Here is a 17,950-nt window from a genome sequence, read left to right as displayed (position 1 = left end):
TTCAAATTGAGTGTTTGCTTGATAGGATAGACAAGATTAGCATGTTTTAGAGTCACAAAAGAAGAAAAATTGTACTTTGCTGCCACTGCCTTTGTTACCTTTAATCTGGAGAGTTTAATGGTCTCAAACTGATCAGTGAAAGGGCCGGTGTGGCTGCAGGTTTTTAAACTAAAATAGACTATACATTATTTGAATATCTCTATCTTCTATGAATAAGCAGCCTTAAATGAAAAAAAAAAAAGAAAATCAATTTTTTGTTTTCTCAACACAAGCACTGCAACTGAATTTTAGAGCAGACTTAAATCATCCATCAAACCAAAGTGAGTTTTGTCTCACAAGATCCAGTTAAACAACTTCCGTATTTATTATGGATATGCAAATGATCTAGATTTTGAGAGGCAGAGGGCCATGAAGGCTACCCTCTATAGCCCATTTAAGCTGATGCTGCTATGGATTCACAGACTCAGGAAACACCAGAAACAGACACTCACAGAGAAGCAATGTGAACTTAAAAGAGTGGCCTTCCGACTGCCACACTGACCAGCTGTGGCTGGACTTAGCTTCAGCTTTCATGCAAAATGAGGGAGAATGCTGGTAGTTTTGCAGTCTATGCCCTCGTCTTTCTATTTAGACTCTAGAACAGCAGTAAACAGAGATGGGGATGTCCCATCTCTGTTTACTGCAGAGTCAGGTGAGATCAGCAGAATAGCAGCCATGCTTTGAATTCAAATATGTGAAACACATTGAGTGAATTTTACAACAAATTAACTGTGTCTTTTACTGATTTTTGACCGCTAGTACACTCTAGTGCTTTGGCAAGGATTTGAGGACAGATGGGAGCTATGTCTTCCTGTGGCAGGGAGGATCCCATCAGGGATGACTGACTGGGACTGACAGTGGGATTCAAAGCCAGGATTTAAAACCCCACTGGGTCCTTTGCTTTCTCTGTTTCCTTCCCTTTCCTTCTCCTCTTGATGTCTTTCTGCTGAAGTTCAGAGAAACATACTATATATGCGTACTCTTTCTGTTAAATTTTTGTTGATTATTTAGTCGGATGAAATTAATTTCCCCTCCTCAGTTATATGAAAATGGCAGTACTACATATCTAGGGGTTAGGAGCACACAAGCATTCGCAAATCATTTTGACTTGCTATGTTCTTTTTCCTTTTTACAGATACTCTTAGTCACATGTGGCATATAGCCTAACCTTTGAACACTTGTTCAAGTGAAGTTACTAATTGACTCTGTGTGGGCCTTTGCTCCTTTGAAGCAGACAGAAGGTAAGTTTGCCATTGAGTACAAAAGTTACCCTAAAGAAGGCAGGCAATTTCATATAATGCTGAATTTAAGATCTAAACAGTGAACTGCTCATAGTCTGCCACCAAAACCAGGATTCATGATCAACAACAGGGAGGTCATGCCTGTTTTTACAACGAATGATCCCAAACGTTCCGGGCTTATGATTGACTTGTCTTCTAATAGATACCGAAACACTGTTTTGGAATTAATAATTGAAATTACATGTAATTTAATCAAAAAGTACATCAGCTCTTTGACCGATGACAATATTCTTTTTGGAGTTTGTTGCCATCTAGTGGACTGATGCTTTAATGAGGCCTTGATGAACAACTGTCAATTTGGAATACCGTTTTAACTTGTTGAAGAGTCTTGAACATGGTCAAATAAAGTTTTAGGGCTATCTGTTCAATTATAGTGTAATTTAATGTGCAAGTCACTTCTATCTGGTCAGATAATTAAACACAATATTATTACCTAACAGTTAAAAACAAAGTGAGAAGGACATGAATATTGAAAACTTTTGTTAGAAAACAAGAAAAGCTCCCAAACAAAACATGACAATCTTTCATTATAATATCACGTGGAATACGTTGGCCAAGCTTCCACACAACAAGAGCTTTTAATTTGATGTCTACCACCAAGGCTCAAAATTTTTATTGCTTTGCAGGCAATCACATGCAAAAATAATTTACCGATAAAAGCAACTGAATACTTACTTTTGTTGTGCATCTGCTTCTGTAGAAGTACATCTATTTTGTCAAGGATTCAACCAAGCTTTTCTTTAAGTCTAAAACATCACATCCTGAGCAAGACAGTATTCTGAACTTGTGTGCATTTACCTACTCCAAATCATATGAACTAACAATCTGATGAGAGCTTGTTAATGCAACAGAGAGTGATTTACAGTGAGTGAAGGGAATGTACCTAACCATCTGAAAATGAAACAACTCAGGTTTCCTTTGTTAAACAATCAGGTATGAATATTGCCAAACTTTTCTATTGACTGAGAGCGCTTGTTCAACAATAAAATGAGTCCCCAGCTAAAAGGAACTTCACTGCGTTGATTGTATCTCCTTCACAAAGATGTTTTTATCAGTAACATGACCCCACAATGTTCCAGTTAATAGTTACATTTTCTTGCAAAGCTTCAACTGGAATGCTGTAACTGTATCAAAACATCTCTTCATTTTCTCTTCCCTTGGAAATTTGTTGACACATTTTGATGAGAGCGCAAGCAGTGTACATGTGTTTGGAAGAGAGAGTGCTGGTGTTCTGTGTTAATGTTTTGAAAACTCTTCATCTTTTTTCAATCTCCTTTCATCTGTATTTTCGGTCAAGCTGTCAGAGTTTAGATCACTACGTACAGGTCGGGCATTATGGTTATCAAATGGGAGTGGTCGACTACAATGTCCAGTGGTATTTACTTCCATCCTGTATCCTGTATATTTACCTTAAATCTGTTCTCATACTCTTGTTAAAGTCATCTCCCAGAAAACCCAGAAATCTGCAAAAGTCAAGTTTGGGATAACCACGAGAGAGCTACTTTTCACCTCCAAGCTTTTTAAAGGCCTACAGAAAGGTGATTTTTTTGCACAAAACTGAAATAGCAGATCGATTCCTTATATACCATGGAATTGTTTTATGATTTTAAAATAATTTTAGGCCCCTGGATAGTCCTGATTAGGCCCAATAAACTATCACCACATTCAACTCGAATTTGGCAAACTGGAACGACAGGTGCGTGACGTCGCGAGTGCCAGCTGCTGGAACAACCCCCAGTAGTTCTAGTAGCGAAGCCAGCAGTTTGCCAGACCTGGACAGCTTCTTCACGGCAAATTTCGATGTGTGCCGCGGGACGTCGCTTGGAAATATAAAACGTTGGGTTCAGTGCAGTTTTTATTGCGAGTAGATGTACGAAGTGCGTGTGTTGCCCTCAGCAGCAGCAGCTCACACCACCGGGGACAGAGGAAGCAGAGAGACCCGCGGTCGGAACTTGTGTCTGTGTTTCCTTGTCCGCCTGCCTCCTCTCTGGTGAAATCAGCCGGAGCCATCCCGCCGTGTTCAGCTCCCTGCGGTGCGGACAGGAATCCACCTGGCGGAGAGCGGACACACTCTCCGCCAGGTGGAGAGTGGAAAACTCGGCAGAGCGATCATCAAGAGCCCCGACGTGGGCTCTTGATGATCGCTCTGCCAGCTGATTTCAGGGCAACCATCCCACGGTGTGTCCGCTCTCCGCCAGGTGGATTCCCCCTGAGTGTCCGCACCGCAGGGAGCTGAACACGGCGGGATGGCTCCGGCTGATTTCACCAGAGAGGAGGCAGGCGGACAGGGAGACACAGACACAAGACCGCGGGTCTCTCTGCTTCCTCTGTCCCCGGTGGTGTGAGCTGCTGGTGCTGAGGGCAACACACGCACCCACAGCACTTCGTACATCTACTCGCAATAAAAACTGCACTGAACCCAACGTTTTATTGCCTTCACCACTCAACAAGCATACTAATAGCGGCAGCCAGGAAAACCCATGGCACCTGTGACATCACACGGAAGCCCCGCCCCCAGTCTGGAATTCCAGGAAGGATTTCCAAGCGGCAAATTCAAAATCGCAAATTTCATGCGTTTATGAAATGTTTTGGTGTAGAGTCCAATGATCATTATTGTTCCTCTGTGTATGTATTATCATTATGTATTGGGTGTAGTGTCAGCTTTCTGTAGGCCTTTAAAGGGCCTCACGATGGGACTTGAATCTGGGCCATCTGCAACGAAGAACAACTTGTACACGGGGCACCTGCTGCGCCAGATGAGCTATCTTGCAACCCTTTTTACCTCCTTGTGTTACCTTTAGTCACTCTCACTGTTTGGTTGAGTTATAGCATCACAGTTTCTTGGTTTGTTAGGCACTGAACTACTTAGTTAGGTTTATGAAAAAATGGTGGTCAGGTTTAAAAAACACACATAAACATTAATTAATGTCACTGTTACTCTATATTTCACTTGACGTGTTGAATGCAGTGTATACAGAGTCAAACCATTTACATTAATTTGTTTTTACACTCAGTTAACTGTGTTTTTCCATTAATTGGTCACTCGTCTGTGTGACCTGTCAAGGTTCGGCTTTGACCCTGATGGTAGGTACCAGTAGTCATATTGATTGCTCCTCTATACACAGGATGTCCTGTGATACACACACACACACGCACACACACACACACACACACACACACACACACACACACACACACACACACACACACACACACACACACACACACACACACACACACACACACAGAGACATATAGATGGTTGCAACCCTCATGGAAACACTATTTAAAAGTAAATTATATCACGACTTTAAAGGTGGGAACAATGTTGTTCAGTGTCACAGTCCACAGAGCAGTGCAACACAGAATCCCAGATAGATACGTGGGCTCACAATATTAGCCAAGAGATTAAACATTAACCCTGTTATCCCTCATGGGGAGGAGTCTCTGCGCATACAGCACTCCCACAATTCCATCCCGCCATGTGTTTCGCTGATCTGATGGGAAAGAAACAACATGAGCTCAAGCGAAGGTGAGACATTCAAGCCTTTTTGTAAGTTTGTAAGCTTCACCCATTTCTTTTAAGGGCTTATTTAATCATATTTTACAGCATTTAGAACTTTTTATGTATTTCTTGTGGTTTTGATGAAGAGTGGAAGCTGTACATTTTGCTAAATAATGACAATGAAAGCAGTGAATGAAACTAACAAAAATAATGAATTCAAATTGCTTGATTCTGAGAAGATTCAGTGACGTTAAAAAGATTAAGAATACTAAAACTGACCATAATTCAGCAGTCAAATGTGTATAGAGTACAAATAGTTAATCATAGCTTTACACAGAGTCAGAAAAGCTGTCTATAGCACTCTGTCCATACATGTAGCTGTGGCCAAAAGGATTAAAAAGAAGGTTTATGGGGGAAAAGCAAACAGTGACCCATTAGCTCCTCAGAGGTGCCCGCAGAGAGATACATTGTGCTGTGAGAGCTGTATATCTGCTGAGAGCAAGTGTTTTGAGCATTGACTTGTTCATTCATCATTTATCATAACAGTTTGTTTTTTCTATTTCTCCGTGCCAGAGAAGCAAGGACTTTGTGTCAATGACATGTTGGACTGCACTGATAAGAAGTGTTACAGATTAGTAGACAGCGAGGGCTAAGTGTGACCAATGAAAATATTTTCATATCTCCTAATGGCACCTGTGGGTAGATAGGGACACTCGGTCCTGCTATTTCACCACAGCGATAACTTAAAGGCAGCAAAAATGACTGAAAATATTCAGAAAAATGGGGTAAATGAGTAAAAACAGATTTTCTTTCAGGTGAGGAAGACCAACTAACTTTATGTTATGAAAAGGGTTTTGTGGTTATAAGCTAGTACAGTGATGAAACCTTGGCTAGATCAGGAAATGGAATCTTGAGAGCTCAGCAGTATGTCTATGATATGACATCTTGGGAAAAAAAAAAATACATATGGCTTCATCACACAGCTCATACGAAGGTTGTTTCTCTTGCTACACAAGATGCCACAACATTTGGTGTAATATCTGAAAGGTATAAAAAAGAACATCAACAAATGTATTTTAGTAATGTATACCTCTTGTTCTGAGGAATAGCATAGATATAGCTCTAATTTTATAGTGTTATTCTAAGTTGTCTGTTGGCAGAATTAGAAACATTGTGTAAAATAGCATCATCTACTGGGGTGTGGCGGTTGCCTAATGGCTGAGATGGATACCAGAGAATTGTTCCACTCACTGCCCAGAGACTTTTGCAACAGGTTATACACTCTCTGCCCACACATTTCCTGTCCACCTCTTTTCTGACTCTGCTGTATCAGCTCTTTGAGAACCTGTCATAAAATAGACAAATCCAAAGGGACAGCATTGCATAAACAGACAAAATGAGGAGCAGAATAAATAAATGATGTATTTTATTCAGTCATAATGATTAACACTCAGGTCCTTTTCATGTAATATGAATTTATTCACTCAAATTGTTGTGAAATAAAACAGAAAGAATGAAAAACAACAACAATTATACTATATACGAAAGGTGCCCTATGCCTCAGTTGTGCAACAGTGGGAAAAGTCCTGTGCATTACTCTCAGAGTTCAGGGTGTCCTGATGCAATAGTTTGATCTGATTTTGGGACTCAAAGTAGACTTAGAAACAGATGCTGATTCACATTAAAAAAATCCTGTTATACACACTTATAACTTTAACTTTAATGGTTCTTATGTTTTGTTATTCCTCTCCTGTTTAAAGGGGACAAAGACTAAAGATAATCAAATAAAGTCAAACCCTGTTTTATGGTGTCTCAGCTGATGGTTAAACTCAAGCAGATGTGTCATCCAAGGCTCTGATTGCACTCTGGCTGTTAAGCTGAGGCGTCACAGTTAAGTAGACAGGACAATAGCTGTAAGTTCCAGTTAATATACCATAATGTGAAAGTTAACAGTCATGTGTGTTCAGTGTTGGTATGAGATGAAAATTTTACAAACAGATGAAAATTACCATGGAAACTGTTTTACATAGAATTGTAAACATGGGCAGAGTTGTGTTGATAAGGACTTTCACAATGTGAATTATATGCTGCCAAAGTCATTCACCTCATGTGTTATCTGTTTTTCATGGTGGGCTGGAAGTCATCGGTTTAACAGAGTAAGTCAGCATTTTGCTGTTTGCATCAGCGCATACAGATTTTGAAATACTTTTATTGTTCTACTGATTTTTCAAATGGCTTCATTACAAAATGTGATTATCAGTCAGAGTCTGCAGCAGAGCAGGACTTTTAACGCAATCAAAGCATTCATGCCTCATTAAACATATCATATGAATGTATCCATCTTGATAGAGTTTAAAAAAACACTGTATTAAACTTTCCATTGCATGTTGACTTTTGGAACATAGTTCTTCGACTTTGAGCCAAAGATAAGGCCTACTGTACAAAGATACATACAACTATTTCAGGTGTTTATGAAATAAAAGAACACATAAAATTGTAATGTAATTATAACTAATGCATATAATGAATTCATTATGCAGTAATTCTATTTTCTAAACATTTAAAAATCAATATGGCAATGCTTGGAGTGTAATGTTTCATTTTTTGCTCAGTAGACAGGAAAATGTAGAATATTTCTTTAGAACTTGCTTTATTTCAGGACCTATGATTTGACTGAAGGAGAATGTTTGCAGCTAAAGTCAAATGTCTTTAATCTTTCTTCCTCAAGGAAATTTACATTTAATCCAAAAGAGGGAATAGACAACCCGGTGATGGTTATTACAGACAGTGCAGGTATCCAGCATGCATTTTTAAGCAGTTTATAATACAGCATGAGGAAAGCCCGCTCTATGTGACAGCACTTTCCTGCTTCTTCTGGTTCAGACTCCGTGTCGACACCCAGGCCACGCCTGTCTGTTCTGAAACGAGAGGAAGGGGAGTCTTACGGCTTTAACCTACGGGTGGAGAAGCATTGCCATGGACATGTGATCAGAAATGTGGTGTCTGGGGGGATAGCAGAGCGAAGCGGCCTTCAAGATGGAGACAGACTTTTGGAGGTCAACAACTGTTATATCGATGATGTTTCTCACATTGAGGTAAGATGAGTTCCCTCCAGATGTAACTCTTGACAACTTATGGAATTTTAACAGGATCTATTGTGTTTCCTTATGTGTGAATCAGGTGGCTAGGAAAATTAAGCAAAGCGGGCACCAGTTATGCTTGCTAGTACTGGATGGGGAGGAGTATGAGCGGGCTGTGTCCCAAGGAAAGGACCTTCGGGGTCTGGTTAGAGCCTACAATGAAGAAGGTTGTAAACCACCCAGACTGTGCCACATCATAAGAAACCCTGGCTCAGGTTTGGGCATCAACTTTACACCTTTGGAAGGTAACGCATCTCCTGACAATTGCATTAGATCCAAAGTTCAAGATTAGACGTTTGTTAGGTTGAAGTCAGTACAGTAGTACTCAGATGCTCCTTCTGTGTCTGCTCTGTAGGGGAGAAAGGTCGCTTCTCCGTGAGCCTGGTGTCCGGAGGTGCAGCCGAAAAGGCAGGAGTGTGTAAGGGAGATCGCCTGGTGTGGATGAACGGAGCAATGGTGTCCCATCTCACATACTCTGCACTCAGCAGAATGGTTTGTATGATCATGTTCAGATGGTGTGTAAATACTGTGGCAAATGATAGATGCAACGTAAATCAAATGTAAATAAAAATATTCTGGGATGAAATCTAAAAAGGGTATTGAAATTTTTGACTGATAATGTGTGGCAATGACGATTTCTGTTTTGTTGAAGATGAAAAAATGCGGCAATCACATCACCATCCTTGTGATGGACAGTGAGAGCGAGAACATATACGTGCAAAAGAGGATTCCCATCCTTCCCGCCATGGCTGTTCCGCACAAACTGCCTTATAGAGCCAGAAAACTCCACCTGATCTCTGGGCCTGAGGGCTACGGCTTTCTCCTTCGTCTAGAGAAGACACCATCAGGGCGCACAAGTGAGAAGACACAAAAGAGCACAAACTCAAATATAAACATTCATTGTTTTAGTTTGATTTGTACTTGGGACACTTTTGATTCATAGATCATGTCCTGCGTGAGGTGAACAGAGGCAGTCCAGCAGAACGGGCCGGTATGCAGGATGGAGAGATCCTTCTGGAGGTCAATGGCGAGTCAGTGGAGTCACTGAAGCATGAAGAAATTGTGGACAGAATGAGACTGAGTGGACAACAGTTCTCCCTCACCACCATCACTGCCTCAGGACTGGAGTTTTACACCCAGGTAGACGTCACTTACATTCTTTCTGACTTTTCCAAAACATTTTTTGAATACATGTAGATACCTGGAACGGAGCCCCCATTGTAAACATAATTCATTTTTCACATTTTCGTCCGCTTTTATGGTTTCTTTCCATTGTTTTCTGACTGCAGCTGGGTCTATCTCCCCTTCTCTTTTGTGACGATGATGCTGCCGAGAAAGAAAAGGAGCACAATGCGCCAGCCTCTACACAGGTTCAGTCACCACCAAAAGAAAAGAATGACTTGAGCAGTCCCAGACTTTGCGCTTTTCAAAAAGGCCCTGTGGGCTTTGGTTTTAACTTCGGCTGTGAGTCACAGAGTCCTGGGGCTTTCATTAGTAAGGTGGGGATGAAAAATAGTGTGTGCTCTCACAAAACACACACACACACAAAAAGAGAGGCACACATTTCACTTTTTGCCAGATGTGTTGGTATGTCTTGTGTGCTTATTTTGCTATTTTTCATCCCTGTAGGTGACTTTTGGTGGTCCTGCGCAGAATGCAGGGCTAGTTGTGGGGGAAGTAGTGATAGAAGTCAATGGACAAAATGTGGAGCAAAAATATCTGGAGGAAATACTTTTGCTTGTGAAGAAAGGGGGAGATTTTCTTTCTTTACTACTAATGGATCAGACAATCTACGACAAAATGAAAAAGACTGATACACCAACCACTGATGTCACACAAAGAGAGGTGAAATATATATTGGACATTATAAATATTATATGCAACTTACAGTATACTAAATAGCCCATTTTCTCAGTTGCTCAGAGTGGACCATATTTACCACATGTTCTTGTTTCTATCTCAGCAGGAGGAAGAAGATGACTATGAAATATCAATTTTGTGAGCAGCAGTGATTCTGAATCCCGAAGACCTTCCCTGGCAACATGTGACTACTGAGTAGACTCCAAACTGATCTGAACAAGCAAAAAAACATATCTAATGGTAACCAGGGGATGAGAGGGAATCCAGACAAGAAAACAGATAAAATAAGCTAAAAACTAATCTAATTTTAAGAATTGAAGCAATGTAGTATGTTTGTGATCGCCTGACAATGCCATTGTGTTCAGTATCATAGACTAAGAGTACTTTTACTCTTACCCATCAATTACAACACTTCAACCTCAATTGGATGAAATACAACAATTCCAATGCAGTAAATGTAAGAGGAGTTAAAAATGCTCTGCCAGTAAAACAGCCCTAATCACTACAAACTGAGTGGTTGAATGAAAGGAAAATAATGACTGTGTGAATGAAAAAACACATTCAGAACTTCCATCCTCCAATAAAGGGCTATTCGTGTAGGGGAAGTGCTGTAATATGTTGAGAATAATCCAAAGCACCTACGTACTAGTTCAGATACTAAAAAATGTTCATTGTGTTTCCTGTGGTATAAGTTGTATGAAGATGATGTATGAAATGTTTGATGCCGTTTGAAATTGTTTTTTTCATGTAATATATCAACTTTTAAGCCTAATCTTAAGAGTGTAATACATTAAATGGTATAAGAACAGATAAAATAACTGTGTACAAACTTTATAAGAGCCTGGGCTGATGATTTTAGATAATTCTGAAAGCAGCGATGAGCACAGTAATGTCAATGTTTTGTCAAAATGTATGAAACCACAGCCCAAAATGTTTATTTTTGTCTGACCAAACGTGTTATGATACTGATATGACATACATTCAATAAACAGCACTTTTATTGCCATTTCTCTAAGTAGGGTTCAAGTTTATTATCTATACACCATCTGAGGGATTTCATGATTAGACTGAGTGTTTGCAGCTTTTTTCTAACACCGTGCAGACAGAGATATCCAGCTCTGGCGCACTCTAGTGTTTCCACATAGACACAAGATCTCAAAGCAGAAGTATTTAGTTGCATATACTGCTCAGGTGCTCTGAGAATGAAAATGTTCAATAATTTGCTAATAATGTGTATTAATCACGTTATAATAACAGCTGCAGAGTTTTTTTTTATCAAAGTACGAAATGATGGCTCCAGATTGTTTGACCCTTTTCCCACTTTTTCACAAAAAAACTAAGAAATTCCTTTGAATAAACCTTTTTTATGTATTTAGTCCAATTTAAATTTATTACAGTCAGGATTATTTAGCTACCTTTGCTCATGAAGCAAGTTCTTTCGGATAACTTTCATGTGAACCCTCATTTGATTTCCTGGATGAAAAAAGCACACATTTATACAAGTATTACTAATAGTGCCTCCTGGAAGTTTTACAACATTGAATCCAAGCAGATTGTATTTGGATCTTGTATTGGGCGCCTAATTAGGTTGGGAGGAGACCTCTGTGTTTCCCTACCGGACCTGTTGCTCTTGACCTCGGATAAGCAGAAGAAATAAATGGATTATTTTGGCCAAATATCATGTTCATAACATGAAACTCCAGGAAAATAAATGATCATCTTTATCGTACATTCAAGCAAACTAATCTTTGTTTTTATTTTCAAACTTTGTTTAATCTAAAAAAATCCTAAAAAGAAATTGATTAAATGCTAAATTAATGTAAATGCTTCCTCTTGTGTGGGCATTTTTACAGTTCATTGTCTCTTGTTCACGGTTTTCCACTTTTTTTTTAATGAAATTTGAATGTTGCCACTAAATAATTTTATAAACTGCTGTTATCAAACAAAAATATTTTTTAAAATCTGAAGGGTTTTTTCATTGTCAGTTTCTGTCCATACTCCAAGTCAATAGATGGCGGTAATGGGTTTTTTAGTCGATTCACCAACCGCCGTAAAAGTGGAACAAGAAGTATAATGTTCTGGGTTTTTGTGCAGGCAGTTGTGTGGTTAGCTACAGTCGCTGGTCCTTCAACTGGAGGTGACATTCAGTCGGCTAGCAGAAACGGGGAACAGTTAGCATCGACAAACACTTCAACATGGCACAAGCAGTGCAGAAACTGGTTGCTAAAGTACCTACTCTGGTCGGCGGTAAGATATTTTGTTATTTGTACAGCATATATGCAGTAACCGGCGCTAATGTTCGTAAAATCTTCATTTAAAAGATTCCCATCGGCCCATGTTGCTAGTGTTACCGTGACCCAGCCGTCAGTGGAACAAAGTCAGGTTATTATTAGGTGATGCTCTTAGGTGTCTCTGCATTGACTTTTGCTGTTGTTTCCTTTCATTTGACTGTCTTTTTTGTATGGTTTTTTTTTCTCCAAATTTATATTTGTAATGTTCGTACTCGCTGAACAGTAAGCATATAGTTAGCGGCTAATGCAACCTAGCTGCGTGCAGCAGTTTAATAAAACCCTGACCTAAGATATGAACTTTTGAGACGTCTGTTAATTTAGTATTTTCTTCTATTTTCCTCAGCCGCTGTCACCTATTCCAAACCTCGGTTAGCAACTTTTTGGTACTATGCCCGTGTTGAACTTGTCCCGCCTTCCCCTGCCGAGATCCCTAAAGCCATTGAGGGGGCCACAAATCTCATCAAGGGTTTCCAGACAGGACGCCTCGGTCAAACCACTGTGAAGGTGCGTGTATGCCGCAGTTGTTGTTTTCACAAGTATTAATACATTTATGTCTTGGTGAACATGGTCTTTCAGACTTCATACCTTGTTCTGAAGAAGTTTGTCTCGGAGGTTAACTGACAGAATAATAAGTTACTGTAACTGCAGCTTAAAATCTGAACAACAACAAATAACTGGAATATTATTTCTAAAAAGTAGACACTGCTGAGTTTGAAACCGATGGCAAACTTGACCAAAGATTGATGCCATATTTAGCCAAATAGTAATTATTACAATGATGGATATAAAAAAAATATGGAGGTTTATACTAAACGTACTTTGTATTTGCTAAGAGATTATATCGGGTAATGAAATTTCTTCTTTTTTTTTTTTTTTTTGCAGTATCTCATGACTGACACTTTGTTCATTTAGCACATTAATCTGCGTTACTCGTCTTAACGCATTGAGACGAGATGAGTAACATATCCATACATTAAGTTGTTTCTTGTTTCCAAGAACGGTATTTGGTTGGTTTGCTCTTTGGTACATTGTGGGGGAAAATTATAACAACAAAAGGAACTCTACACCAAAGGACTTCTTACATTAAGTATTTAACAGACGTCACCATTATTAATAGGACCATTATAAGACTCCCTCGTGTGAGTGTTTTTCCATTTAAAGGTCCTATGGCATGAAAATAAATGGAGGCTTTTATATATTTTTATAGGCTTTAGTGGTCCCCTAATACTGTATCTGAGCTTTTTCCCCAAAATTCTGCCTTGGTGCAGAATTACAGCCAGTCCCAAAAATGAGCTTTCCTTATGATCCTCAGAATGAGCTGTTTAGTGGGGGTGTGGCCTTACTTACGCCCGTGGTACCTTGCGCACATGTTTTGTGAATCGCTATGGCACGGCTGACATTCTCATCTGATTGCTCCGGTTTGCAAAGATGCACGTAGCGCGAGTCATTTCAATCAGGGGAAAGGCAGATATCGTGCGCGCCGTAACACCAACAGCAGGACGGCTATCAAAACAACAAATAAGTACACAACACTCGCGTTACAGTAAATGAGGTGTCCACTTGCATACCTCATGCTATTTACCGTTACATTAGCGACAGTGACCGAGCTATAAGCTGCAGAGCTAACGACACAGACAGACTGACCGTTTTGACTCTGGAACCATGAATGAATCATTCTTGTGGTAACAAGCTATATAACTATAATGTACATACAGGAAAGCAACACAATAATAGAGCGTTAAATTACTTACTCTCGGGAATGAGATCCTTCCCCAAGTGAGACACGAATGGAGCAGGAGATTGACAGGCGGATCGGTGCGGTGTCTGCAGTGATGCGGGCTCTGCACCAGCTAGTTGTGGGGGAAAAGGAGCTGAGCCAGAAGGCAAAGCTCTCGATTTACCGGTCAATCTATGTTCCTACCCTCACCTATGGTCACGAGCTGTGAGTAGTGACCGAAAGAATGAGATCGCGAAGACAAGCGGCTGAAATGAGTTTCCTCCGCAGGGTGTCTGGTAGGGCTGGTAACATTCCCCAGAAATTAAATTTGAATGTGGGTCTTAAAAAATGGTCCGAATATAGTATATATTCGAATGTTATTATTATTATTTTATTTTATTTTTTTTCCCCGCGGAGAATATACTTGTTATTGTAACAGTACCCCATTATATCCAACAGAGAGCGTTGCACACTGCCAAATGTCAAGAAAAACGACCAGTGGTAGTCAAACGCTGATTTATTCAGACACAATCCAACACGTATCTAGTGCAACTTCAGAAGTCTGCAGTTCTCTGTAGAACATAAACGAACATAGGCCAGCAGCCAATTGTAAACAGACAATGAAAGTGCAACTTCAGTGCAATTTATGCAAAACGGTACACTCTGTAGAACATAAACGAACGAGCATTAATTTATGCAAATTGCAAAACAACTATTGCACTACTAGTGCACAACTACTAAATTAAGTAATATTTTGACCAATGTCATTTTTCACAAATTAAATAAAATCCACCACAGCTGAAAGAAACAAGCAGGCCACAAATTAACTCAAAACACGACTGGTGGGCTACAGATTGTTCGCCAAAAATACCAGACGGTCTACTTGTTCAGCGGCGAGTGCTGAGCGTTTTTTTTATTGACAATGTTGCCGGCTGAGGAAAAGACGTGCTCTGATCTTACAGATGTACCGGGTACCGTGAGGTATTTCTTCGCCACCTGTGCGATGTACGGGTACCTCGCACTGCCTGTAGTTTTCCACCACAGGAGAGGGTCTGCGTCGGGAGGCAGCTGTGGCTCTCTTTCGTACGTGACTAGCTCCCCATGCAGATCGTATTCAGCAGCTCTTGTCTGCGGCTGGTAGACTGCGCGCGCAGTCACTTATTATGTAAATACGACAATCCATCTATAAAATATATATTTTGTAAATTATTCGAATGTTCATTTTTACGTTCGAATGTACATATTTTTCCCACATTCGAGGAATATCCGAAATTCGAATATTAATTTACCAGCCCTAGTGTCTGGGCTCGGTATTGGCACAAGTTCTGAAAACATTCGTCGGTGAAATATTTGGCGCACACACAAATCTCTTCGGTTCTGTCGTCACTTTCCCAGAAAAAAACAAAATCTGTCTACTGGCTCTTTAGAGGTTCTGATGCAGGAGCTCTAAACAGATTTTTTTACATCCATGTACAGCGCAATGAGCTGGCCAAAGAGCTGTGGGCGGGGAAAGGCAGTTTATGGGCTCTGGGTGGAAACAACCTCCACGTCATAAGCGGCGGCTTTCCCGATCAGGCCATCTGCATGGTCACATTTCCAAAGGCAGCCGTGGCCTAGTGGTTAGGGAGGTGGACTTAAGATCAGAGGGTTGCAAGTTCAAATCCCGCCATTACCTCTCCCTACACCTCTATCCATGGCTGAAGTGCCCTTGAGCAAGGCACCTAACCCCACATTGCTCCAGGGACTGTAACCAATACCCTGTATCTAAATAGCTGTAAGTCGCTTTGGATAAAAAGCGTCAGCTAAGTGTAATGCAATGCAATGGGGGACCGCAGGCAGGCTAGAGGAACTCATTAATGTTAGACAACCTTAAAAAGTGAACATTTCATGCCATAGGACCTTTAAGGACTTGATCAAAATTGTATAATTATTGCATAGTATCAGCTTTTATCATCAGTTTGAGCTCTATGAAAGAAAAACACTGATAAACCTATCCACAAGTAAAACAACGACTGTCTTGTTGTCATGGATACCTTTCTAATGCAATAGTTATCTTTTTGTTTGTTTGTTTCAGGATGCTCTAAGAAACGGGCTGGTGGCGACTGAGGTGCTGATGTGGTTCTACATTGGAGAGTGCATCGGCAAAGGAGGCATAATTGGCTACGATGTCTGAAGTTTGGACTATGATGAATTCTTCTTTTTTGTTTCTGAGCGTTGTATGCTCAACTTCCTGTGAGAATCCTGGGAACCAATAAACAGATGTCTATTGTTTAATGTCTTTGACTTGCTGTTTCTTTAAGTTGTGACACTTTTGTGTTACTTGCAGATCTGTTAAGACATAGGTTTACCATAAAATTCATGTGTTCAACATAAGGGCATGCATTGGACCCCTTGCAAAAATGATGGACTCTCCACACCTTGAACATGTTGATTCAGCTTTTTTTTTTTTTTGGAAAACAAAAACATATGACTTGTGACAATTTTCTTTGATAGCTGAACATTCTGGTCTTATCAAACATGCCTCAAATTTGATGAAACTGTTGTAATGTTTGCAGTTAAAGGCGGGGTAGGGGATCTTTTTCTGGAACATTTTTTTACTTATTGCTTGAAATACTCTTCACACCCCCATTGCAACCAATTAATTAAAAGTTTTGACACAAATATGAAAAGTTTTAGTGGCCTCTAGAACGTACAATCTAGGAAAAACAGTATCCAATCATTGTGAACGGACCGTTCACAATGATTGGATACTGATGCCGTCTATCACACTGCAATCTGCTCCTCCCTCCCCCTCCTCCCTGTGCGCGTACCCTGCTCCGTGAACGTCCAGAAGCTTGGCAGGAAGCTAAACTAGAGCCAGCTTGGCTAGCACCTAGCATTATTAAACGTATAGTTAGCATAAACTAAATACTAAATACTAAATACGGCAACGATCGATGCTTGCTGTCAGAACAGCGCTCGTGCACCTTCGTGCTCTTGCACGTTCATGTACTCTAGAGGCGTGGCTTCGGGGGGAAAGTGAAGAAAAGGGTTGGGACTTTTTACCTGTGTATTTTCAAAATGCAGCTTCGCTGGACTCAAAATCCAGGATCTCCTACCCTACCTTTAAGAACAAAAAGACTCGCAATTAGTAATTTGTTGCAGTTCGTCTTGCTCTTCCAGTGGCTTGAATTCTTTAAGGACTTCACTATTTTAAAACGATATTCTTCATCAATGAGGTTTCAACTCTTCTACAGCTGACAGATTTGACAGATCATTTTTGCAGGATGGAGCCTTGTCGTGGACCTTGTCTGTTTCCACCATAAGTTTTCTATCAGATGGAGATCCAGACTGTTTTCTGGCCATTTCACTGACCTAATATGCAGTTCCTGAAAAAGGTTTGACTGCTCTGTGGTATGATGCATTATCATCCTGAGAAATGACCTCAACATCACCAAACCTCCTTTTGATTGATGGAATGTCAAAAGTGTTCAAATTTTCAATGTGCACATGCTCATTTACTGTCGAGATAAAGACTGCCCACTCCCCTGGTCCTTTACCTGATATCAACCCCATATCATCAATAATTGTAGGTAAATTAGTTTGTTTTCTTCAAGCAGTCGTCTTTATATGTTTCATTGCACCAAACTAAAGCTGCAGCATCGTCTTATTCTCTGCTGTCTTCAGGAAGGCCGTTCCACAGACGTGGACCATAGTAACGGAAAGCCGTCTCACTGGATTTTACTTCTGAGTTTAGGGACAATTTAAAAACTCTGGCCTGAAGACCCGAGGCCTCTAACAGGCTCATGATATAAAAGCATTTCTGATAAATGGGAGGAATACCATTAAGAGCCTTGAAAACTACTAAAGGAATCTTAAAATCTTTATTGACGCTGCCAGGAAGCTAATGCAGGCAATGTAAATTGTTATTATATGTGCTCTCCTTCTGGCCTTATTCAGAGCCCATGCAAATGAGCTCTGGAGTAGCTGTATGGGGGGCCACATAGCAGAGCATCACATCAATTCTAAAGGAAATAAAAGCATTCAATAGTGTCTCTGCATCGCCTTGAGACACTATCACGTATCTAATATAACATCTTAATGGTATTTAGGTTTAG

General features: G+C 40.2%; 2 protein-coding genes across 6 annotated transcripts; both read left to right on the top strand.

Moving 5' to 3' along the window:
* Window positions 1-4,789: 4,789 nt before the first annotated feature.
* On the top strand, window positions 4,790-10,851 carry nherf4b (NHERF family PDZ scaffold protein 4b). Of its 5 annotated transcripts, none has more exons than XM_075486418.1 (11): window positions 4,790-4,872; window positions 6,986-7,001; window positions 7,574-7,638; window positions 7,729-7,940; window positions 8,026-8,230; window positions 8,341-8,477; window positions 8,638-8,842; window positions 8,929-9,125; window positions 9,275-9,484; window positions 9,615-9,830; window positions 9,949-10,851. In XM_075486418.1, the coding sequence occupies exons 1-11, from the start codon at window positions 4,857-4,859 to the stop codon at window positions 9,985-9,987; spliced, it is 1,518 nt and encodes a 505-aa protein (XP_075342533.1). In that variant the 5' UTR covers window positions 4,790-4,856; the 3' UTR covers window positions 9,988-10,851. The 5 variants fall into 5 exon arrangements, with proteins under 5 accessions (XP_075342533.1, XP_075342538.1, XP_075342537.1 ...); XM_075486423.1 differs by having other exon boundaries at window positions 4,826-4,893; window positions 9,275-9,355; XM_075486422.1 differs by having other exon boundaries at window positions 4,826-4,893; window positions 9,275-9,449.
* Window positions 10,852-11,941: 1,090 nt separating this feature from the next.
* atp5l (ATP synthase, H+ transporting, mitochondrial F0 complex, subunit g) lies at window positions 11,942-16,127 on the top strand. Its single transcript, XM_075486416.1, has 3 exons — window positions 11,942-12,092; window positions 12,480-12,640; window positions 15,928-16,127. Exons 1-3 carry the CDS (start codon window positions 12,041-12,043, stop codon window positions 16,024-16,026), a joined length of 312 nt encoding a protein of 103 aa, XP_075342531.1. The 5' UTR covers window positions 11,942-12,040; the 3' UTR covers window positions 16,027-16,127.
* The last annotated feature ends 1,823 nt before the right edge of the window (window positions 16,128-17,950 follow it).

The sequence above is a fragment of the Odontesthes bonariensis genome, chromosome 16 (genome assembly GCF_027942865.1).
Source record: "Odontesthes bonariensis isolate fOdoBon6 chromosome 16, fOdoBon6.hap1, whole genome shotgun sequence".
NCBI classification, from domain to species: Eukaryota; Metazoa; Chordata; class Actinopteri; order Atheriniformes; family Atherinopsidae; genus Odontesthes; species Odontesthes bonariensis.
Note: the sequence above shows the minus strand (reverse complement) of the source record. Positions and strands in the feature narration are given on the sequence as shown.

Coding starts and splice junctions, on each gene's coding strand:
- nherf4b (XM_075486417.1), top strand. CDS start 4,857: ATGAGCTCAAGCGAAGGTGAGACATTCAAGCCTTTTT. Junction 7,941..8,025: donor ATGATGTTTCTCACATTGAG/GTAAGATGAGTT, acceptor TGTGTGAATCAG/GTGGCTAGGAAAATTAAGCA. Junction 9,485..9,614: donor CTGGGGCTTTCATTAGTAAG/GTGGGGATGAAA, acceptor TCATCCCTGTAG/GTGACTTTTGGTGGTCCTGC.
- atp5l (XM_075486416.1), top strand. CDS start 12,041: ATGGCACAAGCAGTGCAGAAACTGGTTGCTAAAGTACCTACTCTGGTC. Junction 12,093..12,479: donor AGTACCTACTCTGGTCGGCG/GTAAGATATTTT, acceptor TATTTTCCTCAG/CCGCTGTCACCTATTCCAAA. Junction 12,641..15,927: donor TCGGTCAAACCACTGTGAAG/GTGCGTGTATGC, acceptor TGTTTGTTTCAG/GATGCTCTAAGAAACGGGCT.